The following is a 26,751-nucleotide window of genomic DNA, read 5'->3' as shown; positions in this document are numbered from 1 at the left end:
TGACGCTTTGACAGCCGACATGAACCGTCACGGAGACACTCGGCATTCAAGTCACAGAGACGGCAGTCAGCCGAGTCTGTCTGAAAAACACTTTTACACACACAAGTCAGCTGGATGGTTGGAAATTCAGCTTCTCTATTAACACTCCTAATATTTCAGGGCCTAATGGAAGTAAAACGGACCTGTTTGTCCCTGTGGCACCCTTACGGTCTGGATCTAGGATGATAGCAAATAAAGGGAAGCGACGCATGGAATAACTTTGAAAGGAGATTTACTTAACATGAACCATAACCGGCTAGAGTAGAGAGGGTGAGAAGGATCTGAAGGTCTCCTGCAGAAATGTTTTCTGTTATTTAAAAAGAGTACTAAGGAGTATTCTCTCTTTCGAATCTACATATATACATATAGAAAACAAAATGTATCTACTCTTTACTGATCTGGTTATAAAATGGTCTAAATCTAACATTAACTGAGCTAAACCTACAGTTTTCACGCTGCCCTTATTTGTGAAACCAAGATGAAGACAAAGTATTTCAAATGCGTTTCTTCAGTGGTTCATCAGTCCGTTTAGACCCCCTATCTCTGCTCATTTCCCCTGCAGTTGATATTCCAGAAAATTCCCCCTGTGGTCAGGTGGTGCGATGCTCAGACAAACAGCAGAAGCCCTAGTTAGCATGTTAGCATGCTAGTTAGCATGCTAGTTAGCATGCTAAAATTCATGACAGGACAACAGGAAAAATGCAGAACACGGATGCAGGGTTTCCCTCACCGTACTATAAGCCACGCTAAGTGTTATTTTATTTTATTTAAAATGCTTTGATGTCTGAGAGCAACTTTAAAACGGTCAGTAAAGCTCCTGTCTAGGAAAAAAAAACTCCCGGTCTAAATAAGCTAACGCTCTAGCTGTAGTTAGCTGTTTCTTCACCAAGAAATCTCAGTAAGTAACTGAATGCTTTTAAACTCAGCCAATTACACTTGAATCTCTGTTATTGTTGGTTAACAGGACATTGGGCCCCAGATCTACTTCTGCTTAAGGCCAGATACAACCCTGGGCCTTAGTGTGATTTAAGTTTGTTGGTTTGAGCTGAAGGAACCACAGTTCCCCTGAAACTCTGTCTACCATGATGCATGTTTGGAGAAAAGCCAACTCATCAACCGTTGAGCACGGTGGTAGAGGGGTGATGATCTGGGCACCACGCAGTTGTCGAGCCCACTTTGAATTCCTCTTTATACGAAAGTGTTCGTGAGTCAAACGTGCAAACCTCAATAAACTAAACCAATGTTGGACCAAAAATTCCCCCTCATTCTCCAGACTGTAGTTTTGATAAAGAAGCTGTTAAAGATCGGAGCATTTTAATTTAGTCCCGATATGTACTTCTCTGGAATTGACAGTAAGTGTAATTTCACTTTTAACATGACAGTAACTATAACAATCAAAAGAGGTAATATCTGCCTCCAACTCTAACATTTATTGTGAGTAATACAAGTTTCTTTCTTTTTTTAAATCTAATTTCAGAAGGCTCAATTGCAAACACAGCTTATTTTTTGTGGACCAGATTCAGTACTTTTTAAATGTAAACCCCTGTATTCTATTTAATCTACATGATAAACGTCACCTAGATAAATAAATGCAGTAACAATATAAAAAGACATATTTTGGATAATTTTTGTTGCATGGCCATAAAATCTGCAAAGTGGGTTTATTTCGAGCTGATTCATTTTCTTGGTTTTTTATTGTTTGTTTTGAGCTTCTGGTAAATTTTTCTCCTGCAGGGAATTTTTACGCCTTGGAAACCCTCTGAACTGCGGTGCCTGGGACAAGAAGCTGCTGAAGCAGTACCGGGTCCACAAACCGAGCTCCCTCGGCTACGACGCCGAGATGAGAAGTAGGTTTTTTATTTTACTTTCTCTCTAAAGTTTCTATAACTTAAAAGTGTTTTGGAAAAACGTTGCTTGAAGTTGCTGAGTTGTTGTCCTTAGTAGTTGTAACAAGTCTAGTTGGATAGATTTGTCAGGCTTTGTTGCACTTTTTAAAAATAACTAAAATAGTTATTTTCACATTTTCTTAAAATTAAGGCAAATGATGAACAATGTCCTGTTTAGAATGTGATACGGATGATATTGTGATGAATCCACTGAGTGCAATAAAATCTTGATGGATTGATAATCACGTCTGAATAATGATTAGAACTTAGCAGTTTTACGTCTTGCCACATTTAAATCAAATAGGTTGTTAAACGTTGGGCGTTAGCGTTTGTTGCAACTGCAGGACATGCTTTGTGAAACCCGCGTCTTGCTAAAGACTTCTCTCCAAATTCAGTGTTATTGGAGGTGAAGTGCGTCTGAAGACAGGTGGATTACCTGTTATTCCTCGTATGTTTTGCAAGACGGAGGATCTTTCAGCCTAATGGAAACTCAGGCAGCTCGTTAAGCCAGTGAGGGATCTCCCTGTTTAAATAAAGATCTGCCTGTATCTGATGCGAATGGTGTAGCTAGCAGCTGGTAACGTTTGTAATTTTCTGGGCTCCTCAGCAGGTCTTAATTGCTTATGGTGTCTCCTCCCAGCTGATAATGGATAATAAGTCCCTACTAATTACCGCTGCACAGCAAACAGCCTCTGGTTCTGTCGTTTGGTTTATTAGCTCCTATAAGTCTGGTTTTAATTTGTCCTTGTCACAAGTCCTGATGCGTGATAAATAATGGATTCAGTTGTCAGTGGGAGGTGAAATATTAAACCTCTGTACAGGAGTTTCTCCTTTGAGACAGTAACATCATGAGTGATTTAGGGCTGCTTGCTATCGGAGGAGCTTACAGCTCTCTGTGGACCCATTCAGACCTGACATTATCATGCATCCTGGCTGATTTAGTTACAAGTGGACAGCTTTTAGTGTTAGTCTTAACACCTGCTGTTAAAATCTGTCCTGTCGTTATTGAATTTTGAAAATAAACAGAGTTTAGTGTTTGCTGAGTGTTTGTTCCCCTATGTCTCCACGGCTTTCTGGCAGCACAGAGGCGAACCACTTTTATCTGGACATTTTAGATTAGTGACCTCACCACGTCAAATTTAAGCATATGTGGTACATCAGTTACTTTTATACTGTCACAACAGACTTTCACATCAACAAGCATTACAACTTTTATTTTATATTTTATTTATGTTATAATTCTACTGTTGGAGGGGAGGTCTTTCTTAGGTAAAATTACACTTTGGCTGTTAAATCAGTGCTGATAAAAAAAAAAATATGTCCACAATCATATGACTGTGGTCCTGTCCAAGCTGCCTTCAATTAACTTTAAATATGTTCACACCTGTGATTTAGCACCACCACATCGTGCAAAAGGGATTCTGGTGCTCGATCTGAAGAGGGACAGTTTTGGCTGAGCAATTGTTCAGGATCCGGCATATTTAACACTCTTTGTGATGATAAAAATCATTATATTTTATCTTTGTAATGACAAAATAATATGTTTATGAAAACAAAACTTTGGATGTTATTTAAAAAACAAAGACAATTGTGTGAATAGAACAACATGTGTTTTAGCAGGAAATCAAAGGCTGAGCTTTCTTCTAAAATTTCATCGCTGTTTTGTTCATTATTATCATATTTTTTGGACTATAAGTCGCTCCGGAATATAAATCGCATTTATTTAGAAATTTATTTCACACAATCCAAGACTAAAAATAGACATTTAATCTGGAAAGGCAACTTGTACAATTGCACAGCTGCATCCACGATTGGCTAAATAATATGGAACATGCGTGGGAGGATGAATGAGGTAAATTAGCATAACAGGCCACCAACTCCAACCGGAAAAGTTCTCGTCAGCACATATAGGTCTAGTTATGCCTAAGTTAGACCGTGAGCATAACAGTGCTACATGCTAAGCTAACAGTACGACACGGATGTTTCAGTAAAGCTCACGTACATCAGTGAAGTTGTAAAATGCTCAGACAACATCGCTGTAAGCTAGCGCTAGCTGCTATTAGCTTCACAGTTATTCCAATAACAGGTTCTGTCACCGTCTGGGTCCTTCGAGCTGCACCACGCAACGCTCCGCTGTGTGAATGCAGGCTAAAATGTTTTAATTGTTAAATGTTTTAATTAATTTTTAAGTGGTACAGGATCAGGATAGTTTTCACAAGCCCAGAGAACCATCTTGCACTGCAAAAACTCAATTAAAAATAAGTAAAACTTTTTTGAAATTAGTGTATTTGTCCTTAATTTGAGGAAGTAAATAAGATGATATGCCAATGGAATGAGTATTTTTACACCTAAAAAAAGATAATTAGATAAACTGCACTAGAAATAAGATAATAGAGATGAGTTGTTCCTATTTTAAGCGCAGAAATCTTATTCCATTGGCAGATTGTTTCAATTTGCTGCTCAAATCAAGGATGAATACACTAATTTAAAAAAAAACTTTACTTATTTTTAGTCATGTTTTTGCAGTGTGCGGCTATAGACGGTAATTTTTACTACCTGGTTTATGTTGTTCAGTATGATTTACCATTTAAAATTTATATATAAGTCGCATCTGACTATAAGTCGCAGGATTGGCCAAACTATGAAAAAAAAAAAGTGCGACTTACAGTCGAAATTACTTAAAACCAAAGAAATCTGCTTCAAAGTAGAATACATATTGAAACCTACAGGATATAGAGAGTAGAACTGTGGTGATTCTATGAAGAAGGTGAATCTGGACAATTGTAAAACTTCAGTGAGACGGCGGTGAGGTGTGTGGCAGAGGCAGATGGGCTTTCAGCGTTGAGCCCTATTTTGTTTGCGAGTGTGATGGACATTTTGAAAGAAGAGGTTCTAAAGAAGCGTTCAGGATTAGGATGTTTGCAGATGATAATGTGATCTATATGGTGACTGGAGAAGTGGCTCCATGACTCCACCTTGAATTAGGGTCAGTAGAGGCAAGACGGATATTTATGTTTGAATGAAAGTTAACACGTGTCAGAGCTACTTCTCAGGTTGTTTTTATCTTAGTGACACTGGATGCAATCTCTGAGTGAATTCCTTACAACCCCCTGATCTACACCAACTGGCTGTACGGCGTGAATTTGACCCGTTCTGTCCGGCTTTGCAGACAGCATGACCATGTCCATGGAGGGCTTCGGCCCCGACAGCGTCTTCACCACCCCGGCGGAGGACAACGGCCAGTACCGCATCAGCCGCAGCCTGGTGCGCTCCGCCGAGGACAGCACCGTGCCGCTCACCCGGGTCAAGTGCCTGGTGTCCATGACCACCCCCCACGACATCAGGCTGCATGGATCAGCCGTCACTCCTGCCTTTGTGGAGTTCGACACCTCTCTGGAGGGCTTTGGGTTAGTCTGCATGATCTTTGACAGTTTTATGATTTTCTAACAAAGCAATAATATCAGTTTTTTTTTATGTCTTTGGAGCCATACAAACTGCTTTGATGCTAAATTGGAGTTCTGATGTTACAGATTTCTGTCGCCTCATTTTTTGTCAACTTTATGTTTTACACCAGCATAAATTGGTGCTTAATTGTAATATATAAGGTAAAGGCCTCTTAAAATCCTTTATGGAAGAGCGGTGAGTAGAACGTCTTTGCTGAAAATCAGCCCTGAGAAGGGCCACAAGCCATGAGGGAGCCTCGAGTGACACGAGGCCAAAGTGTAACCATCTGGCTGGCCTGCATGCAAAACGACATGAAATCTGGTCGCAGGTGATGTGAGGATGAAGGGAGCTAAATACAAGATAATCCTGGAGGAAAACCTGTTAGAGGCAGCAAAGACTGCGGACCGGAGTGGAGGTTCACCTTCCAGCAGAGCAAAAACCTGAAACCAGAGCTACAGCTGAAGGCTTTAGATTACAGCCTATGTCTCTGTTTGAAGGGCCTAGTCAAAGTCCAGACCTAAATCTGGACTTGGACAAATCTGGATTTGTGTCAAGTCTTAAAAGGTGACATTCGCTTGAAATATTTCAGTCTCTAGATGTGCAAAGCTTGTAAATTAAGACCACAAAAAATCCATTAAAAATGCGTTCATTGTTATAGTAACCTGATAAAATGTGGAAAACATCTATGCAGTTAATAAAAAAAAAACACACACATTTTACCATGATTTAGAATAAATGTTAATGTATTTTGTCCAGTTTCAGGTTAATTTTAAAGACATTAAACAGGAAGTGATGCTTCCTCTGTGATTTATGGATAAAACCGAGCTAATATTTAATGTGGAGTCCCCCTAAATGAATCCTTAGAATTAAAATTACCACATTTTAACAGTGTGATGCAAACATGTCACCATAGCAGGTTCCGTTTCCCATCTGTTTGATTACAGTTGGAAATACTGGACGTTCTTCTCAGATCTCGTTGGTTCTTCCTGTGAATCTCTGAATAAGTCCGTTTTCCTCTCCGCTGATTGACACACCTAAGGGTGCCGCGTTATTTCTCCCAGCAGTGAAACATGATTTATTTATTTTTTTACCTCTTCACAGCACCTGCAACTGTCTCAGCAGGAGGCCGTTATTTCCTGCCAGTCGTCGAGTTCCGCATACAAATAGGCTTATTTTCCGCCTTTTATGTCGTGCCGGCTCCCTTTTGCTCCCGTGCTGTTGCTGCTGACAGACACCCCCCCCCCCCCCCCCCCCACACACACACACCTCATCCTCCCCACACACACCGCCATGGTTAGCTGTGTGTGTGTGTGTGTGTGTGTGTGCGTGTGTGTGTGTGTGTTTGCTGCACAGTGAATGCTAATGGCCGTAATGGAGTTTGACCTTGGCGGTCTGCTGCCACATTTGTGCCGACACACCTGACAAATCCGCTCATTACACTGAATCTGTGAGAAAGTGCTAACGGAGACTGGAGACTAATTATTTTGTTGATTTTTATGTTAATCTACTTCTTTTTGTTGATGGATTTTCTCACGAAGCAACTTAGTGCTTCTGTCCGTAAATTCTCATTTTTAATTCCTGGCCCCTCTAAAAAAAAAACTATGTAAAGGTTTCTCATTTGGATTTTAAAAATATAAGACACTCGCTGGAAGACAAATTTCAGGCAAACATAAACTCTGCACTGGCACAGCATTAAATGCCGCTAATTAAGAGCCTTAGCTCTGATTGGTTGAAATTGAGTTGGGGGTGCTGGTGAAGACGTTTCCGAGGATATTTCATCCTTTAAATTTTTCTTTTTTCTTTCTTTTCAAATGCAAATAAAAACTGGTTAAAATACAATTTAAAGGGGACATATTATTTTTAACGTGTTCCTTTTCACATTTAAAGCATTTAGTTGTGGTCTATATAAGGTGGTCTGAATTCCTCATAAATTTAGTCCCAGGTGTACTCCAAGTACGCAATAAAGTGTATTTAAAGGCCAAAAATGTGGATTTTGCATATGTCCACCTTAAAGTAATTAAAATAACCTTTTTTTTTAAAGAACAGACATTCATTTGCTGCACAGATGAAGGTCAAAGATTCAACTTTTTTTTTAAATTGCACATTCTAAAGAAATGCTGGACTTGTGCTCCTAATAGAAGGTAAGCATCTTTTAAATATTGAGTAAAATATTAAAGTTGCAGCAGAGCAGTAAGATCGACGCTCATTTGCATAAAACTCACTTTGCTTTAGCTGTAAATGTTTGTGTGGTTTGATTTAACGCCGTGCAGCAGACTTCATTAAAAAAAAAACGCCTTGTCACGTTCATGCAGTTAATTAGTTTTTGTGTCAACGCTCCTTCAGATAATCCAGATCAAACAGGAGCGTTTGGTTGTTTTTTTTCCTGAAACCCTGCAGCGATCACACGCAGCGATCCGCCTTCCTCAGCGCGGCTGCTTCCTTTCTTTTAACTCGTCGCAGTAACCTGAAAATAGAACGTGGAGTTTCTGCTGAAAACACGGCGAAGAGACGCCGCGGCATCAAGGCGGTGGCCCACTTTCAGCTCGGTGGAGACACAGGAGGAAACCCCCCCCACATTCCCACCCCCCACCTCCTCCTCCTCCTCGCGCTCCCATCTGTCAGCATGAAATATTGATGTTCCTGCCGCTGCTAGGAATCACATGCGCTCCCTTGGCTGACGCGCACGTTCCCAAAAAGCCACGCACGCGCTCAGTGCCACACATGGACGCACGCTCATCCAGCCGGGCGTCTCACGAGGGGCGAGGAAGATGCTATCAGCGGGGAGAGACGAAGGTGGAGGGAGGAAGACTTTCTTTTTGAAGGTTTTCTTCTTCTTCTTCTTTTCCTGCGTGATCTCAGGGCGCCTGGAGCTGCTGTGAAGCAGCAGGGAGGAGCGCTCATTAGTGTCTTTAAACATCAGCGGAGCGCCACGCGTGTCCTTGGGAAACGTCCTGGAAGAAGAAACGATTCAGGCTCTGCAGCCTGACCCCTGACCCTTGACCCCTGACCTTCTGGTCCTAGACGGAAAACAAGAGAAAACATCAGTGAGGCTGATTACAATGCAGTCCTTCCTTCATCCCTCCTTTCCTTCCCCCTTTCTTCATTCATTCCTTCATCCTCCCTCCCTCGTTTGCTCCCTCTCTTCCCTCCTTTATACTTTCTTTTTTCATTCCTCCCTCCCTCTCTTCCTTCCTTCCTTCCTCTCTTCCTTCCTCCTTCCCTCCCTTCCTACTTTCCTTCCTTCCTTCATCCCTCCTTCCATCCCTCCGTCCAACACTCCCTCCCTCCCTTCCATCCTTCTTCCCTCTCTTCCTTCCTTCCTTCCTTCCTTCCTTCCTTCCTTCCTTCCTTCCTTCCTTCCTTCCTTCCTTCCTTCCTTCCTTCCTTCCTCCATTCCTTCCTTCATCCCTTCCTCCATTCCTTCCTTCATCCCTTCCTTCCTTCCTTCCTTCCTTCCTTCCTTCCTTCCTTCCTTCCTTCCTTTTTTATTTACTATCTGGGTTTTAAAGTTTTTAACTGAGTATTTCCAGAATCTGTTGTGCTGATGGCTAAAGCTAAAATTGGGACGATTGTCACTTTTTATGTAGTTTTTCTTGCTGCAGCTCGATTCTCGTGCTAATTTTATTCATTTAGTGTCATCTTGTCCGTGATTTGCCTTTTTGTTGTTCTCTGTTTTCCTTTGTTGGCTGACAGAAGTAGGGATGAAGACGGCTTGTTTTCCTCTGGTTCAAACACAGCAGATTATTCTCTCCTTTTCCAGGAGTCAGATTATCCTGAAGTTTTCATAAGGGAGGGCCGTATGAAGTGAGAACGACACAAAAGCTTATTTTCTGTGCTTACACGTCTGCTCTGATTTATTTGTTTATGTGATTTACATAAAATGTCTCCCAGATGTTCGGCGGCGCTTACTGAGCAGCTGTAAAGCTTTGATGTTGAAACGATCGTGGATCTGGAATGGATTCATTCCTCCTGTTTGGACATGCGGAGTCTATTGTCATGCCTTGGTTTTATTTCTCTGTAGTTATGCAGACAATTTACTGTCAGAAGCAGCCAATCAAGGCTGTCCTTGAGTTCCCTTTGCCTCCGGTTTGTTCTGTTTCTGCTTAAATTAGACCAAGCTGCTTCAAAACCCATTTGGAGAAAATACAAATCCCATAAAGCCACAGATATTTCCCGGAGCGCCAGCGTGTTCGGTTCTGGTTCAGGATGATGAGCGAGGAGAAAACGTTTCGCTGTTTCTTTGGGCTGCAGAGCTCGTCACCTTCCTTATTCCTGGAATTGGAAAGATTATTATGCATCAACCTTCACCTCCAGGCCAAGCAGAGTAAACGCGGTTTTCTTTTAAAGGTTTACCCTGGAAATGCTCTTTCACCCCAGCTCTACTCTTCAGTCATAAATAATCTTTTTTTTTTCAGCTCTCTTTATCGCAGTTCAAAGCTTTTGCGTTTCACATGGTTCTTGTGTTTTTAGGTTTCTCTGCAGGTTTGTCTTGCAGCAGCATGTTGACAGTAACGGACGTTTAAGCTGACATCGTTCGTTAATGACCTGACGGGTCATTAATCTTTCCTTTGGGATCCCTCTGCAGGTGCTTGTTTCTGCCCAGTCTGGCGCCCCACAACGCTCCCACCAACAACACCAACGCTTCCGGGGTCAGCGACGGAGCGGTGCTCAGCGGGATGGGAACAGGTGCGTTTGGTTACTCTAATAAGGCTCTAAATCTACGAAGACGTCATTTATGCTGCAGGTTTCTCCCATTTTTCTGTTCGCTGACTGATCCGCCATGTAAAACCGAGCTCCAGAAATGTGTTTGTTGTTCCGATTCCAATAATAATTGGGCTTTTTGCTTTGATTTAAATGCATCTTTGATGTTTTTCCGGTCAGATTAAAATGGGAGAAGATTATTCAGATTTCATGGCTGACGCTGAAGCTGTTGTCTTTGTATGTAGTGAATGTGAACGTCTGGTCTGAACTTTTAGTTTGTGAGAGGCCGTTAATGAATGAAGGTCCTCATGAAGACAAAAGGTCAGGGCTGAAGTTTTAAAGCAGGGTTACGTGAGAAACTAAAAACGAAGCCTTGAACATTTCATACAGCGCTTCCTGAACTGGACAAGCATTAATGCACCGTACTTCACATTCAGCACTTTTCTGCTTCTTCTTCTTCCATCTCGACTTTCACTTCCCCACTTCTGACAGTTTCTGAGAGAAACAAAAATAAAAACCTTCAGAAGATGCAACAAAACGTGCGCTTTTATCAGTAGACGCTGCACAGACAATAGATGACCCATAAACCATAATCATCCCTAATGTACAGTGTGTATACACTGCAAAAACGAAACTAAAAATAAGTCTTGGAGTCTTCTTGAATTTAGCATATTTGTCCTTAATTTGAGGAGGAAAATAAGATGATTTGCCAATGGAATAAAATTTCTGCACTTAAAACAACTCATCTCCATCATCTTATTTCAAGTGCAGTATGTCTAATTATCTTATTTTAGGGGTCAAAATACTCATTCCATTGGCAGATAATCTTATTTACCTGCTCTAATCAAGGACAAATACATTCATTTAAAAAAAATCTGACTTATTTTCAGCTCCGTTTTTGCAGTGTATACATTAAAAAGCAGCCATTTTGCCAGCTGTCACCCTCTAATTGAGGGATTATGTTTTATTATTTTGGTATAACCCCTCCGTAATGCGGGTTGCTCACTCCTAAACTCTTTAATTCACTCCTGTAATAATCTAATTAAGTGATGAAGCTGCCCCCAGAGAAACGTGCGTCTGTGGCCGAATGGAGGTTTTCCCACTTATGGTTAAAAAAAAAAATTTAATAATAAAGGCTTCGGTCCTCCTCTCTGAAAATAGTGCTGTGGGAAGCCCCGCCCACTTTCACAGAAAGGCGGGAATCACTATAGCAACCACAGTGAGTCAGCATTTCCTGTGTCTGGTCCTTGCATTAGTCAGCAGTTTCTTCTTCTTCTTCCCAATATTAATGTCAGCTAGCGCTAGCGTCTCGGTACAGCAAATAAGGGGAAGTTGTTAGAAGCTGCGTCTGGAACTTTTAAAAATTCTGAGTTGTTTTTTTTACTGTAAAAATAAAAAAACAGAATTATGCTTCAACGTGTTTTCAGCCATAAATCCCGCTCACGCGTTGCTTTTATCGGTTGTTTATCACGTCTGCGACATGTTTCCACATTTAAACCTTCTGACTTTGATCCTAACTAGTTTCAGGCGCTAAGGATGTCGTTATCTGATACAGTCACACGTTTTTTTTTTTGTTTTTTTTACATTCCTGTTTCCTGTGGTCATAATCTGGTCCATTCAACCAGGGAAAGCCTGAGCCGTCAGATCTGAGAAGTAGACGAGCAGCTAATGTTCATTTTGTTGCCTGACTGATGAATATTCTCTGTGACGTTATGGATGGATTTCTCGTTTAATATTTATGAAGCGCAGAGAGACGCTCTGCGTCTCGTCCACCCGCCGCTGCTCTCCCCTTGTCCTCCAGCTCTATTTATAGACTTTGCTCTTTTCCTCCCTCGTGTTCCTCTGTCACTCAAATTTTCTCTCTTAGTGTCCTTTTCATTTCTTATCTTGCCGTCCAGTTTTTTTTTTTTTGGCTGCTCTGAGTCCGTCTCTCCTCTTTGTCCTCATTTCCTTCCTTCTCAACTCATTTCTCCAATCCTCTCTCCTTCCCTACTTGTCTGGGGATGACCTCATCTACAAGTGGCCTCAGAAAAATATCCCCTTTTTGCTGTTAACATCTCCGTTTTAATATCTGCCTTGATTTCTATGCACAAAATAAACATTTTCCTTCAAGCAAAGAGCGCTACGTCTGGTTTAGCTGAGCTGAGACGTGGATGTTGTTCATAAATGTTAACAATCTGACTCAACGGTCCTGTTTGTGACACCGATGCTTTTTTTATACTAATAGGTAACTATTAATTTAGGGAGATGTAGTGTTTAGATGAAAGGATTTGTGATAATGAACAACGGCTTCTTTAATAATGCTGACTTTGTGAAAAAGTTGCAGCCGGTTGGAAAATATTTCTACTCGGATCACTGCAGGTTCTGCTTGAATTCGGATTTCTGGAGGCGTTCTAATTAATTTTTCCCACTCGGGTCCAAATAGGTTACATCCTAACTCACGGGAGCCGCGTAACAGAAAAAAGTTTATCGGTGATTAAAGGGAGACTTTTCAGTACGCAACCCAACGATGGAGCATGTCCACAGATTGTGTTTTTAACCTTATTACCAGCATATTGTTCTCTAATAGTCCAATAGTTCCAGTCACAAACAGCACCGATAAATGATTGAATTTAAATGAATGAGATAAGATGATATTTTTACACCATTTAGGTCTAGAAAATAAAGAAAATATAAGATAGATTTTATTGATCTCACAGTGGAGAAATTCATGTGTCACATCGGCTCAATAATCAAAGGAAGGAGCCAAAAGGAGGAAAAGGTGCATGAGGAATATACTGTGCGTCCACATATATACTGTGGATCGAGAAAAAAAGAAATAAAGCTTTAAGATTTAAGATGACTTGTGTACATTTATGGTGACTAAAAGCCCATTATTTTAAATATTAATGTTAGATTTGGACCTTGACGTAGCTCAAAGCACCGGTTTGATGATGATCCAAAAAAAAAAAAAGAAGCAGCTTCCCTTCAGGAAAGACGGCAGTCACCCAGGCACGCGTCATATGAGGGAAATGAGCGGAAACAGACCGGATGGAGGGTTAAATCGCTGGTCTATGACAACCAGACGCTTTTATTTTGAGGATTCCTCCATTAATCATTCCAACTTATCAAGAACCGTAAACGTGTTTTATCTCATCTCTTTGGCGCCGATGGCTGCAGGAAATTTAATTTAGCCTCATGAGTCCCTGTGTGGCGTGGCTCAGTTCTGGCCCTCCTCCAGAGCCGTGACAGGAAGCTAGGCCACGAGGTTTTATTTATTTATTTTTTCCCCCCCAGTGTCCTGTCTAGCAATGTGGCAATAAGAATTGATATCTTAATGCCAAATAGAGCTCGACAGATTTTGCTTTCACAAGTGGAGCAAACAGCTTTCGCCATAATGCTCCGCCTGATTTGTGCTTGTAAATAGCTTTATTGTGAATCCTGCAGGAAGAATTACAAATTATATGGACCCTACAATGGGAAAGTAGGAGAGTAAAGGAAGAACAAGATGAGAAAAAAAAGAAAGAGAAGAGGTGAAAGAAAGAATAGATAAAAGGAAGAGAATGATAAAACATCCTCTGTCTGCTCCATCACCTGGAAAGAGACACAAAAAGAACAGCACAACCAACAGACATAAAGCAACAGATACAATCGAGTAACACCTTAATACCATTGCTAAATCATATGTATTATTATTTAAGCTGACATGTGTAATGTGATACCTAAAAAAAGAAAGTAAAAGAAAATAAATAAATAAATTATAGCCTTTCTGTATATAAGTGAACATTTAATACCTGGGACGCAGCACCTGTGGGAGTTTGTGAGAGTGCGCTAGTTTAGGTGAAAATTATCCAGAAGGAAATAACTTGATAATGATTGTGGAGAGGCCACGAGGTTTTAGCTGCGCTCCGCTTACATTTAACACGTTAACCCGCAGCAGCAGCTGTGTGAGAGCATCGTCAGAGGTGCGTCTGCTGGTTTCTGAGCCGTCTGTTCTCCTCCAGGTGAGCGCATGTTCCCCCCTCCCTCCGGCCTCAGCTACTCCACCTGGTTCTGCGTGGAGCGGTTCAGCGCGGCGCCGCAGGGCCACCAGGTGCGGCTGCTGACCGTGGTGCGGCGCGCCACCTCCTCGGAGCAGCACTACGTCTGCCTGGCCGTGGTTCTGTCCGCCAAAGACCGCTCGCTCACCGTCTCCACCAAGGAGGAGCTGCTGCAGACATACTGTGAGAGCAGCAGGAGTTCATACCTGCATCATATTCACACGTATTCACACACAAGCATTGTTGGTGCTGCTGAACACACTGCAAAAGCGGAAAAATAAGTAAAATGGTCTTAAAATGAGTGTATTTGTCCTTGATTTTAGTAGGAAAATTAGATGATTTGCCAATGGAATAAGATTTTTGCACTTAAAATAGGAACAACTCATCTCCATCATCTTATTTCAAGTGCAGTATGTCTAATTATCTTATTTTAGGGGTCAAAATACTCATTCCATTGACAGATAATCTTATTTACCTGCTCAAATCAAGGACAAATACATTAACTTTAAGAAAATTTTACTTATTTTTAGGTCCGTTTTTGCAGTGTATAAAATCTGGTTATGTGCCGTCCCTATCCTGGGAAATGAGGAAAAACTAAAAAGTAACTAATATTTTCTTGAAACGAGTGCATCTTTCCCCGGTTTGAGCAGGTTAATAGGATTATTTGCCAATAGAATAAGATTTTTGCACTTAAAATAGGAACAATTCATCTCCATCATCTTATTTAAAGTGCATGATATCTATTTATCTTATTTTCAGGGTAAAAATACTCACTCCATTGGCAAATATTCTTATTAACCTGCTCAAATCAAGGAGAAATACACTAATTTCAAGAACATTTGACTCACTTTTAGTTCCCTTTTGAGCAGTGTAGAAAGATGTAAAAATGTTCTGCTGGACTGGATCAGTTGTACAGTTTCTCTCTGACTCACTGGGGCTCCTTCCTGCATCTCTCTGCCCCCCCCCTCCAAGCAGCGGATGAGTCGAGCGAGGAAGCCTCCTTCTACGAGATCCTGCCCTGCTGCGCCCGCTTCCGCTGCGGCGAGCTGATCGCCGAGGGCCAGTGGCACCACCTGGTGCTGGTCATGAGCAAAGGCATGCTGAAAAACAGCATGGCCACGCTGTACCTGGACGGCCAGCTCATCAGCACCGTCAAGGTAACGGTCCCGCCGGGCGGGGCGGGGCGGGGCGGCGCTATGCTGCCACGTTTCGCCCTGCTTTCCTACGCTGTCTTCACTGCAAAAATGAATCTAAAAATAAGTAAAATGTTCTTAAAATTTGTGTTTTTGTCCTTGATTTGAGCAGGTAAATAAGATTATCTGTCAATGGAATTAGTATTTTAACCCCTAAAATAAGATAATTAGATCTACTGCACTTGAAATAAGATGCTGGAGATGAATTGTTCCTATTTTAAGTGCAAAAGTCTTATTCCATTGGCAGATCATCTTATTTACCTGCTCAAATCAAGGACAAATACACTCATTTTAAGAAAATATTACTTATTTTTAGTTCAGTTTTTGCAGTGTTGAAAATGTTTTCTAGTTTGAAAATATGTTTTTTTTTTTTCTTCTGGTTGTTATTGTCTGCTAGGACAAAAATCTAATTTTTTTTCAAAATAGGCTGATTAATCTTTTTTTTATATGTTAGCTGTATGTAGCGCATGGATATTCTCATTTTGATTTAATATTGCAGTACTGCTACTACTACCCCACAAGGCTAATTTCAAAAGCTTTTCGCCTCATTGCATTGCTAAAAAGTAAGTAAAGTCTTCTTGAAATTAGTGTATTTGTACCTATGAGCAGGTAAATTCAATTCAATTCAATTCAATAAATAAGATTTTTTGCCAATGGAATATATTATTTCAAGTGCAGTATATTTCATTTTCTTATTTTAGGGGACAAAATACCCGTTCCATTGGCAAATAATCTTATTCACCCGCTCAACTCAAGGACAAATGCACTAATTTCAAGAAGGTTTTACTTATATTTAGTTCCCCTTTTTGCAGTGTGTATGTGCAGATGCACTCACACCCACATGCTGCCAGCGTTTATGAAGCTCTGCCCTGGCGGCAGCACAGGCCTCAGGAGGAGATAACATGTCTGACGTCCTGAAACCTTCTTGTCTGCAGCCAAACCTCTTTTTAAGCTTCTTTTTGATCCAGAACTTTGCAACTTTTTTTTTTTTTTTTTTTTTATAGCAACAGTTGCCTGCATGTGGATTCATTTAGAGCGATGATTTCATTTTTTTTCTAGAAAGAAGGCTGAAAAATAAGATTGATGGATGGATTTCAAACGATTCAAAGATTATTTATTGTCACCGTGGTGAAATTTCTTTTTGGCCACTCCAGATAAAAATACACATAAAGGACAAACAAACAGGCACTGAACAAGGGTTACAGTATTTAATTATTTTTTTCTCATTATAGCATTCAAAAGATAAAAAAAAACCTAGAAAGATTAAAAAATTTGTATCAGAGTCTGAGGGCTTTGGTTTCTGTCCCTTCTAGTTGTCCTTCATGAGTAACAGATAACAGATAATTAGGTAATAAGGAGCTTTTGTGCAATGATGATTTGAGGCTTCATTTACAGAAACTAGCATTTAGATATTCTGAGATAATAGTGAGAAAAGAGGCAATAATAGTAAAGTGATTGTAACGTAAGCTGGGCTCTTTATGCCTTTAATTTATCCGATCCCTTTGGGGTGTGGGAGGGAAAATTTTATGATAAATTAAGTTGAAAGAGTTATTTGTAATGAACCAGTAGGCTGAAACAATCTGGACTTTCAGCATTAAACTGGAACCCATTAGGCTTACAAAACTCAACATTGTACCTTCTTCCGTCATCAGAGCGTTTTTCAAACACGACGACTGAAACATCGCCGGCTGTGGTCGATGTTTGTTAATCTGCACCGATCTCTGTCTGGTTAAACTCAGCTGCTGCATTTGCAATGCATGATTTCCTTATTTTTATTATTAACATTTTTAAAACCCGGTTAATGATTTATAAAAATGACTTATAAACACAGCAGTCAGGACCAAAGTCCTCCTGTTAGGGCGTGAGCCTCGTTCTGCTTTAAGGGGAATCTAACTCAGAACCGGGCCTGACTCTTTTAACATGTTGAAAGCAGCAGCCGTGTCGGCAGACTGGGATGTGGTCTGCGGCGGCGGGACTTTAGATTCCCCCGTGAGATCAAACACCAAACCACAAGTCACAGTTTTCTCTCGGCTACGCTGATAACGGCGGTTTCATTTCCTGCTGAGGTTGGCTCACAGGAAACGAACGCCTGCTGCATCTTTAAGGCTCAGACTGCTGGTAACACGCCGGCTGTGGTCGATGTTTGTTAATCTGCACTGATCTCTGTCTGGTTAAATTCAGCTGCTGCATTTGCAATGCATGATTTCCTTATTTTTATTATTAAACTGGAAAGTTTAATCATATGTTTTGCCATCTGGAAGGCCTCTTATACAGAAAAAGATGTCTAAATATGGCAAAAATAACCTGTAAGAAAAGATTGTGCACTAAACTGAAATAGAAATGAAAGCTGATTAAAAGCTTTTACCATCTGGTGTCAATTTTAGCCAATTATATATATTTTCTTGACTGACAAGAGGATAAAAGAAGAGCATTTTGAATATTTTCTTCTAGCCTTCCTGCTGTGAGCGATAATAAATTATTTATTTTACGAATACATGATTTAACTTTTTTAGCTCTTGTGGCACTTTTAAAAGTTCGCTGCACTTTTTACCCTTCGGCCCTCATTAACGTGTGATAAATATGCAGTGTGTAATTTTAAATTCACTTAAAAGTGAGATCTTCTTAACAACTTCAGATCAAACCGGAGCTAAAGCTTTTCTTTTTCTATTTTTACTGTATTTTTGAGATGATTTTATGCCATTCTTTTAACAGACAAAAAAACATTTCTTAACCAAATTCGAAACATTTTGTCGTTTCTTTGCAAACAGACCAAAGCCATATTTTTTATTGTCATAGGTAACGCACCTAAAAACCCTCATTTTTTTTCCTTTATTTTGAAGTTTTAGGCTTAGATTTATTGGTAACCAAAGTCATTATAGTATGTGAAGATTGCAGTATAATAAAAATATGTTGTTCTAGAAGGAGTCAGTAGGTCAGTAGGTCTTGAGGGTAAATAGTATAACCACATATTCCTGTAATAAGCACCATCCAACGGAGGCGATCATGACATTTTAAAGCTGAAAGTAAAAAAACAGGCCTGATTAAGCCATCTAAATTACTAGTATGTTGAGAATTTATAAATGTTCATAAGATCTACATGTTTGGGTTCAAAAGTGCCTTGGGGGTTAAACAAAAACAACATATTATGGTGTTAATGTTAGCATCTTGTGGAAACCATCAGCATAACTAACTTGGCAGGCATTACTAAAAGTTTTTCTTTTTAATTAGTAGCTATAATCACCTGTTAAATTAAATGTCTGAGGTTTGAAGCTTTAAACAGAGACTTGGCTGTTTTACGTTCACTCTCTCTCCTCTCTCTCTCAGTAATTTCATCCACACTGAAGAGTGTTGTTAGCAGCACGCCCTACACTGTAAAGAAAGAGAAGTTAAATCATTTTACACAATCTAGTGTACTTTTTTGAGTAAATGTGGGGTAGAATTAACTCCATCAACAATAACAGTATTACTCTTAACGGTGTTAACAAAACAGAGTGATAAATAATTTAATTTCATTGTGGATTTTGACACTAAAATGAGCAAAATTAACTCTGTAAAGTTGACACTAATTTGTAGTGGGACCGAATGTTATCTGAAACAATAATATTCAACTCTGTAGGTGTTAAAGTGACGCTTTGTTTTTTTACTGTGTGGTTCCACCTATGCATGATGTGTTCACTGGCTGGGGGAAGAAAATGTTTTTTTGAGTTTTTGGTGGCTGGCCGCCGGTAAACGATGACCAAACTGAAAATCCACCTTTTTCTGATCCGCAGCCGGTGTCTAGAAACATCTCTAGAAAAAATAAACGGCTCCACTATGAACACGAGTCCCTCCTGGTTTAAATCCCTTTTCTCTGCCTCACCTCCAGCTTCACTACATCCACACCACCCCCGGCGGCTCCGGCTCCACCAACCCTCCGGTGGTGAGCACCGTCTACGGCTACATCGGCACGCCGCCGGCCCAGCGGCAGCTCTCCAGCCTGGTGTGGCGCCTGGGGCCCAGCCACTTCCTGGAGGAGGTCCTACCAGCTGCCAGCGTGGCGGCCATCTTTGAACTGGGACCCAACTATGTGGGCAGCTTTCAGGCCGTCTGCCTGCCCTGTGAGTGCCCCCCCCCCCTGTGATATCACGTCTCAGCCTAACTCTGCCATCTCTACCCGCTAACGGTTGGTTTGTCTCCCTGCTGTTCACCATCGCCGGTCGGCCATCTTTCACAGGTAAAGACACAAAGACGGAGGTGGCGCCCGGCACTGCCGTGGCCTTGGTACCGGAGGAGAAAGTGTCTTTCAGCCTCTACGGCCTCTCGGTGTCCACGCTCACCGTGGCTAAAATCAGGAAAGTCTACAACAAGCTGGACAGCAAAGCCATCGCCAAACAGGTGAGGGGGAAAATCTGCTGCTAATGTCTCACCTGCATCAGGTACGGAGAGGAAAACAGCAGCGTTCAGGCTGCAGTTAGAACGAAAATATCAAATAAGACACGTTTCACCGTCTGTCTTTAGGTAAAATGTTCTCGTCTTGTTCAGACTTCTATGCAGAAGAGAAATATTTTATAAAGTAATGCCTCAGTGCCACATGTGGCCCCTGGCTGATTTTCTGTGGCCCTCCAACTGCAATTCAGGAATGATTTGGTGTCTGAGACCAAGAATTTTTATTTTTTAATTAGAAATCTTATTTCAGTTGAAAATGTTAGATATTCTTGTTTTAATAGCCAAACTTTTTACGTTCTCTTTCATTTCAGAGTACCGTATTTTTCGGACTATAAGGCGCACTTATGTGTGACAAAGACACACATAGACACGTTAATTCACAGTGCGCCTTATGGTCCAGATAATACGGTAATTAGGACCTCATGTTTACAGCGACTTCACCTATGAGGCGTCACAACGTGCTTTTAATTAATTTATTAAACTTGACCAAATACAGCGGCCGTTTTCAGGGAGCGACCCAAATCCTGTTCTTATTGCTGAGAATACACTGCAAAAGGGGAACTAAAAACAATTAAATGAGTGTATTTGTCAATGATTTGAGCTGCTTAATACGATAATCTATCAATGGAATGAGTATTCTAACCCCTGAAATAAGATTATTAGATATGCTGCACTTGAAATAAAATGATGGAGATGAGTTGTTCCTATTTTAATTGCCAAAATCTGATTCCATTGGCAGATAATCATATTTACCTGCTCTAATCAAGGACAAATACACACATTTTAAGAAAGTTTAGCTTATTTTTAGTTCCCTTTTTGCAGTGAAGGTCAAATGGATCAAAACAATGATTTTGGTTAAACCAATGACCATGTTATATATTTTTTGTCAATTATATACATTTATTACAATGAAAGGTTTGATTTTTCTGTACTTTTCGGTTTAACTTTACTACTGCAGTCAAACGTGACCTAACTTGAGTACATGACCCCCCCCCCCCCCCCCCCCCCCCCCCCCCCCCCCCCCCCCGCCATGAGAAGAGCTTTAGACGAGTTGGACTGGATTCCTTATCTCTCTCTCCCACCTGTCTGGTTATTTTCCAGCTAAATGCAGAGTTTGCAGTTTTGCTTCAGCAAAATTCACAATTTATTTTTTTTACTGAGCTAGCTGTTAAAAGAAAAAGAAAAGCGTATGGCACAACCCAATTCTTAGATAAAACAAATTTAATATCACAGCAACGGGAGTTGTTGTCATGCTTTGGTGGCATTTTGAAATTTACAGCTTTTGGGAATGTTTTAGGTTTTATTTATACTATTCAGATGCAGACACAGGACTGCACACTGCAAAAAAGGATCAAAAAGTTAGTAGAATTTTGAAAATTAGCGTGTATTTGTCCTTGATTTGAGCAGGTAAATAAGCCTATCAGCCAATGGAATAATATTTTTGCTCTTATAATAGGAACAACTTATCTCTATTATCTTATTTCAAGTGCAGCATATCTAATTATCTTATTTTAGGGGTCAAAATACTCATTCCATTGGCAGATAATCCTATTTACGTGCTCAAAGCAAGGACAAATAGACTTGTTTCAAGAAAATTTTACATATTTTTAGTTCAGTTTTTGCAGTGCAGATGATGTTTGACGCAAAGAAATCACAAACATGCGGATATATTAGTCTGTTTTTATGTAATTAGGAAGAAAATAAAACAAACAGACACATTTTCTCTCTTCAGCTCGCTGTGTCCTCTCATGAAAACGCGACTCCGGTCAAGCTGATTCATAACGCCGCGGGTCACCTGAATGGGCCGGCGCGTACCGTTGGAGCCGCCGTTATCGGATATTTGGGTAAACGGCTGCACATAAATTCCTGAGACCAGCTTTCTGCAGCCCTGAATGAATAAGTTCACATTTACTCCTCTTTTTACCCTCTCAGGTGTCCGTACGTTCGTTCCCAAACCCGTCGCCACCAACCTGCAGTACGTCGGAGGCGCCGCCGCCATCTTGGGCCTGGTTGCCATGGCGTCGGATGTGGAGGGGCTTTATGCTGCTGTTAAAGCTCTAGTGTGTGTTGTGAAGAGCAACCCTCTGGCCAGTAAAGAGATGGAGCGCATCAACGGCTACCAGGTGGGTCACATGACACCGAAGAGAGCGGGCAGAGATGCATTGTGGGTAAACGCTTCCCAGACAGAGATTTATGCTGCACGCTGCAAATGGGGAACTAAGTAAATAAAATTTGCTGAAATGACTGTATTTGTCCTTGATTTGAGCAGCAAGTTTAAATGATCTGTCAAAGGAATGAATTTCTGCACTTAAAACAGGAACAGCTCATCTCTATCATCTGATTTTAAGTGCAGATTGTCTAATTATCTCCTTTTAGGGGTCAAAATAGTCATTCCATTGGCAGATAATCTTATTTAACATCTCAAATCAAGGACAAATGCACTCGTTTCAAGAACATTTTATATGCTTTTTGATCCCTTTTTGCAGTGCATTTGCACCTCCAGGCTTCACACGCTGTTTTTTTTTTTAAATCCAGGTTTAGGAGACCTTAGTGGTCTTCCAGTTCTCAGAGGTTTTTGTTTCGCTTCCAGAACTTTTAACTGTGTGTTCTGTTCTGTTTGGGGCGAAATCAGGATGAATTAGTTGTCCCAATCTTTTTAAATATCTACGAACGTATTCAGAAGGTTAAAAGAAGTAGAAAAAGAAAGGAATGTCTATATTTTTGTTAAATGTGATGTAAAAAAATGCAATATTTTCTAAAGTGAAATCCCATTTCTCTATTTCTTGTGATGGCTTGGATGCGATCACTATTACAGTATTTGTGATTATAATCCTGCAAACAGCGGAAACACACGTTCAAATAAATAATGACATGAAGACATCCATAAAGGTTAATTAATGAGACGTCTTGACTGATAAAGTGAATCCTTTCAGCTGCTAGCCATGCTGCTGAAGAAGAAGCGCTCGCTGCTCAACAGCCACATCCTCCACCTCACCTTCTCTCTGGTGGGAACGGTGGACAGCGGACACGAGACCTCCATCATTCCCAACTCAGCAGCTTTCCAGGACTTACTCTGCGACTTCGAGGTGAGAACCTGCAGAGCGCCGACACGCCTTCCTGCCGGACCGTGACGGTTCTGCTCTGCTAAACGTCAGGTTGTCACCGCTGAGACATTCGTCTTTCTGCCCCGCAGGTCTGGCTTCACGCTCCCTACGAGCTCCACCTGTCCCTCTTTGAGCACTTCAACGAACTGCTGACAGAATCCAGGCAAGAATCAAACGGAGCATGTGAGGAATCTGTTGTAGTAAAGCGGGAAAATGAGTGAATAAACTCAGATCTGTGTTTTTGTGTAACCAGCGAGGCGGCCAAGAATGCCAAACTGCTGCGTGAGTTTCAGCTGATCCCCCGGTTGCTGCTGACGCTGCGGGACACGTCTCTGTCGCAGCCCACCGTGGCCGCCATCAGCAACGTGCTCAGCCTGCTGCTGCAGGGCTTCCCCAACCCGTACGACCTGCTGCGGTGAGCGCACACGCCGCGGTTCTAACCATAACCCGTTACCAGGGTGGTCCAGTAGGAGAACACACTGGATAAATCATTTCAGAACCTGAATACATCACATGTTCAGCTTAATTCAACTGGAAAAAGAAAAGAAAAATGTGGGAGGGGTAAATTTAAAAGATATCACATGAGGCAATAAAGTTGAAATAATAATTTCCTGAAGCATCTTTTGGTTCACTTTCAGCGTTGTTTGTTATTTCTTTCTTGCAAAAGTTGTTTAAATCGGTCAGATTCTGAGAACATCTGTTGTCCACAGCCCTCATCAGGAAACCCAGCGGGTTTTATCTCATGTCAATCTCTGGACTCATGCCTACAATTTAGTTTCTCTGATTTAATAATTGTTTAGTTCCTGTGTGTGATTTTTACCTCCACCATGTTTCACTGCGTTTTCTGGAGGTTTTCTCTGGTAAGAAAGGATTCGCTCTTTAGGTTCTAGTGCTTAGCCCCGACCCACGGACACTACAGCAGGTTAAAGTCTTCTGTAGAGCAGAACCAGTACTTTACATACAGTCCTGCAGCTTTTCAGTGTTAAACGTTCTCTTAACAGGTTCTGTTCTGTTCTGTCCTTTTTTTTTTTTTTTGTGATCTTTGGAGAAATTAGGTAGTAAATGATTCTGTGGAGTTTTTCCTCCTGACTAAAACCCTATTTTTTGGACCATAAGGTGCATTAAATATTCTTCCCAAGTGTGTAATATCACTCCTCTACGTCCACAGCTCTCTATCCGTCTCTGCTGGGAGTGCTGCTGTTTCTAACACAAGGCCAAAATAAACTTTTATATTGAATTAACTTACTAGGTTTATTGTTGCTAGTGCGTACTCCAGGCTGCTTTACATGAATGCACTTCTAGTTTAGACGTTACAGTCAGGCAGTCTGGTAGACAGCTCAGGGGTCCTGTCATTACATTACATTAATGCTCCGGATATCCATTGACCGGAGCGACTTCATTGCTAACTGAAGTATTTACACATTTTAACAGATTTTTGAGCGCATTGTACCACATAAAATCAGTCAGTAAGCACAACATTGATCATATATAAGACGCACCATCAATTATTGAGAAAATTTAAGGATTTTAAGTGCGCTTTATAGTCCGACAAACACGGTATAATACCCTTTATTCTTTTTTTTAAATAAGCAGAAGAGAGAAAAATGTTGTTTTGTTATCCAAGATTTTTTTTAATGTTAATCAGATTAACTATAATTGACGGCAAGCACCTCAGGAAGGCTGAATGCTGTAATTAAATTAAAGATAAATAAAATATCAATAAAATATTACTTTCAGGTTATTGGTTTTCTTTACATTTCCCTGTAACAGATTAGCAGCTGATTTGTGCAGGAAATACGTAAATACGTCACACTAAAGTTGGGGGGAAACAAAATGATTTATCATTGTCTCCGTTTGTATGCCACAAAAATCGAGCATTTTAAATCACATTTAGATTTTGTGTATGTGCATTGAATAGATTAGGTGAGCTGACGGGAGGACAGAATGAGAAATAAAAGGTTTTTCTTTTTGCCTCGCAGGTTCGGCCAGTTCATCTCCTCGACTCTTCCCACGTTTGCCGTGTGTGAGAAGTTTGTTGTCATGGAAATCAACAACGAGGAGAAGATCGACGGAGGTGAGGATCGAGTTTATCGCTTCACTGATCCTGCAGCGACGCGCTGGTGAAGAATATTTAATTAAACGGAGACCATGTAGAGATTATGGCTGTGCTTACAGGTAACGACGACGACTTTGGCGGCCTCCTGTCAGCCAGCCTGATTCTGCTGAGGAATCGACTTCTGGACAACCTGCTTAAGCTGCTTTTCACCACCAAAGAGAAGTGCTCCGTTAACGTCCAGTAAGATGCCATTTTCCTCCTAAATCTGCTTCGGTTGAAAGCCTCAAATCATACAAACCTTGTGGAAAAGAATTCTACTAAGGCTGGACGATAATTCAATAACAATATATATCGATGATAAAAAAAACAAGGTCAATAAAAAGTTCAATAGAATATTACATCATTACACCCTCCCAACCAATCACAACGCAGACCGAGGAACCAAGCCCCGCCCCCTTCAGAGTTCAGAGAGCACGCGTTCGTATTTCTTTTATAAAAATGGGCAGTTTTGGTAAAAAGTTGGTTTAATAAAGGGTTGAGTTTGAATTCAGTGTTTGTGTGTCTTTATCTAAAAAATAGGTTGCTAAGCAACAGCAATCAAATGGCCAGGGCTGCACTTAACATATATGTTTTTAATTTGTTGATAATAATCGATTTTGATCAATATGATTTCTATTTTTATCGATTTATGCCTTTTTTCTATATTAGCCCTAGATTCTACTTAGATTTACGCACTGAATGCTGATGATTACATACTGTTTACCTTGTGATGGATGGGAATATATTTTATGTGATTGGAAGAATTTAATATAAAGCCAATAAAAATAAAGTAAAATCTGCATAGATTGAACGTGTCTGACGGGCAAATTAGAAAACTGGGTAACACTTTATTTGAAGGGTTGTGCGTAAAACTGAGATTAGTCATAAATATAAATGAGTCTTTATGAATGTTGTTATTAAGTGTCATTTGGTAAATTAGGAGACTTTTAATACAAAGTTGACATTGTTTAAGATGTCTTTATGACTTTTAAATTCCCTTTTTGCGGCGTATATAACACACATTTTAAGCAATGTCAACTGTGCACTAAAAGTGTCATGGCTTACTGAATGTAGGGCTGGACGATATAGAAAAAAAACGTATCGACAAAATATAAATCATATTGATCGATATCAATAATTATCAACAAATTCAAAACATATATTTTAAGTATATATTTTTAGATAAAGAACACAAACACTGAATTCAAACTCAACCCTTTATTCAACCAACTGTTTATCAGAACTGCAAGTTTTTAAAAAAGAATAAAGAACACATGCTCTCTGAACCCTCTGAAGGGGGCGGAGCTTGGTTCCTGGGTCTGCGTTCTGATTGGTTGAGAGGATGTAATGACTCCAATATTAACCTACATGGCTAGAATGCATTAGGAAGCAAAACTTTTATTCTATTGAACTTTTTTTTATTGGCCCTAACTGAATGACACTTAATGACAACAGTCCTAAACATTCATAGACTCATTCATGTTTATGACAGTGTAATTTCAGTCTTATGCAGCTTTTAAAGCTCTAAAAAGTTACTGACACAGGCTTTGTGAAAAAGCACAAAGTTTGCTGTGGCTGCGGACCGCCGGCTCACGCGCCTCTCCTGCTTCCTGCAGGGCGTGCGAGGACCTGGTGCGAACGCTGGGCTTCGACTGGCTGCTGATGTTCATGGAGGAGCACCTGCACTCCACCACGGTGACGGTGGCTCTGCGGATCCTGGTGGTGCTGCTGTCCATCCAGCCCATCCTGAACCGCTTCAGAGAGGGCCTGAGTGGAGGCGGCTGGCTGGACCACACCGACTCCGTCCTCACCAATAAGATCGGCACCGTCCTGGGTGAGACAGCG

The 26,751-nt window shown here is 40.7% G+C and overlaps 1 protein-coding gene across 7 annotated transcripts in view; it reads left to right on the top strand.

The window, feature by feature from the left end:
* Nucleotides 1–26,751, top strand: part of wdfy3 (WD repeat and FYVE domain containing 3) — a 161,496-nt gene that overhangs the window by 69,872 nt on the left and 64,873 nt on the right. For 5 of the 7 annotated variants that reach the window (XM_036144345.1, XM_036144346.1, XM_036144342.1 and 2 more), the window contains 15 exons: nt 1,774–1,886; nt 5,095–5,332; nt 9,955–10,055; nt 14,054–14,272; nt 15,062–15,246; nt 19,148–19,379; nt 19,496–19,656; nt 21,440–21,551; nt 21,640–21,830; nt 22,641–22,793; nt 22,901–22,974; nt 23,065–23,226; nt 24,791–24,885; nt 24,987–25,107; nt 26,523–26,740. In XM_036144345.1, coding sequence (XP_036000238.1) covers nt 1,774–1,886; nt 5,095–5,332; nt 9,955–10,055; nt 14,054–14,272; nt 15,062–15,246; nt 19,148–19,379; nt 19,496–19,656; nt 21,440–21,551; nt 21,640–21,830; nt 22,641–22,793; nt 22,901–22,974; nt 23,065–23,226; nt 24,791–24,885; nt 24,987–25,107; nt 26,523–26,740 — 2,375 coding nt within the window. The remainder of the gene's footprint in view (nt 1–1,773; nt 1,887–5,094; nt 5,333–9,954; nt 10,056–14,053; nt 14,273–15,061; nt 15,247–19,147; nt 19,380–19,495; nt 19,657–21,439; nt 21,552–21,639; nt 21,831–22,640; nt 22,794–22,900; nt 22,975–23,064; nt 23,227–24,790; nt 24,886–24,986; nt 25,108–26,522; nt 26,741–26,751) is intronic. The other 2 variants (XM_036144341.1, XM_036144344.1) reach the window with 1 other exon arrangement.

Source organism: Fundulus heteroclitus, chromosome 12 (genome assembly GCF_011125445.2).
Source record: "Fundulus heteroclitus isolate FHET01 chromosome 12, MU-UCD_Fhet_4.1, whole genome shotgun sequence".
Taxonomy (NCBI): Eukaryota; Metazoa; Chordata; class Actinopteri; order Cyprinodontiformes; family Fundulidae; genus Fundulus; species Fundulus heteroclitus.
Note: the sequence above shows the minus strand (reverse complement) of the source record. Positions and strands in the feature narration are given on the sequence as shown.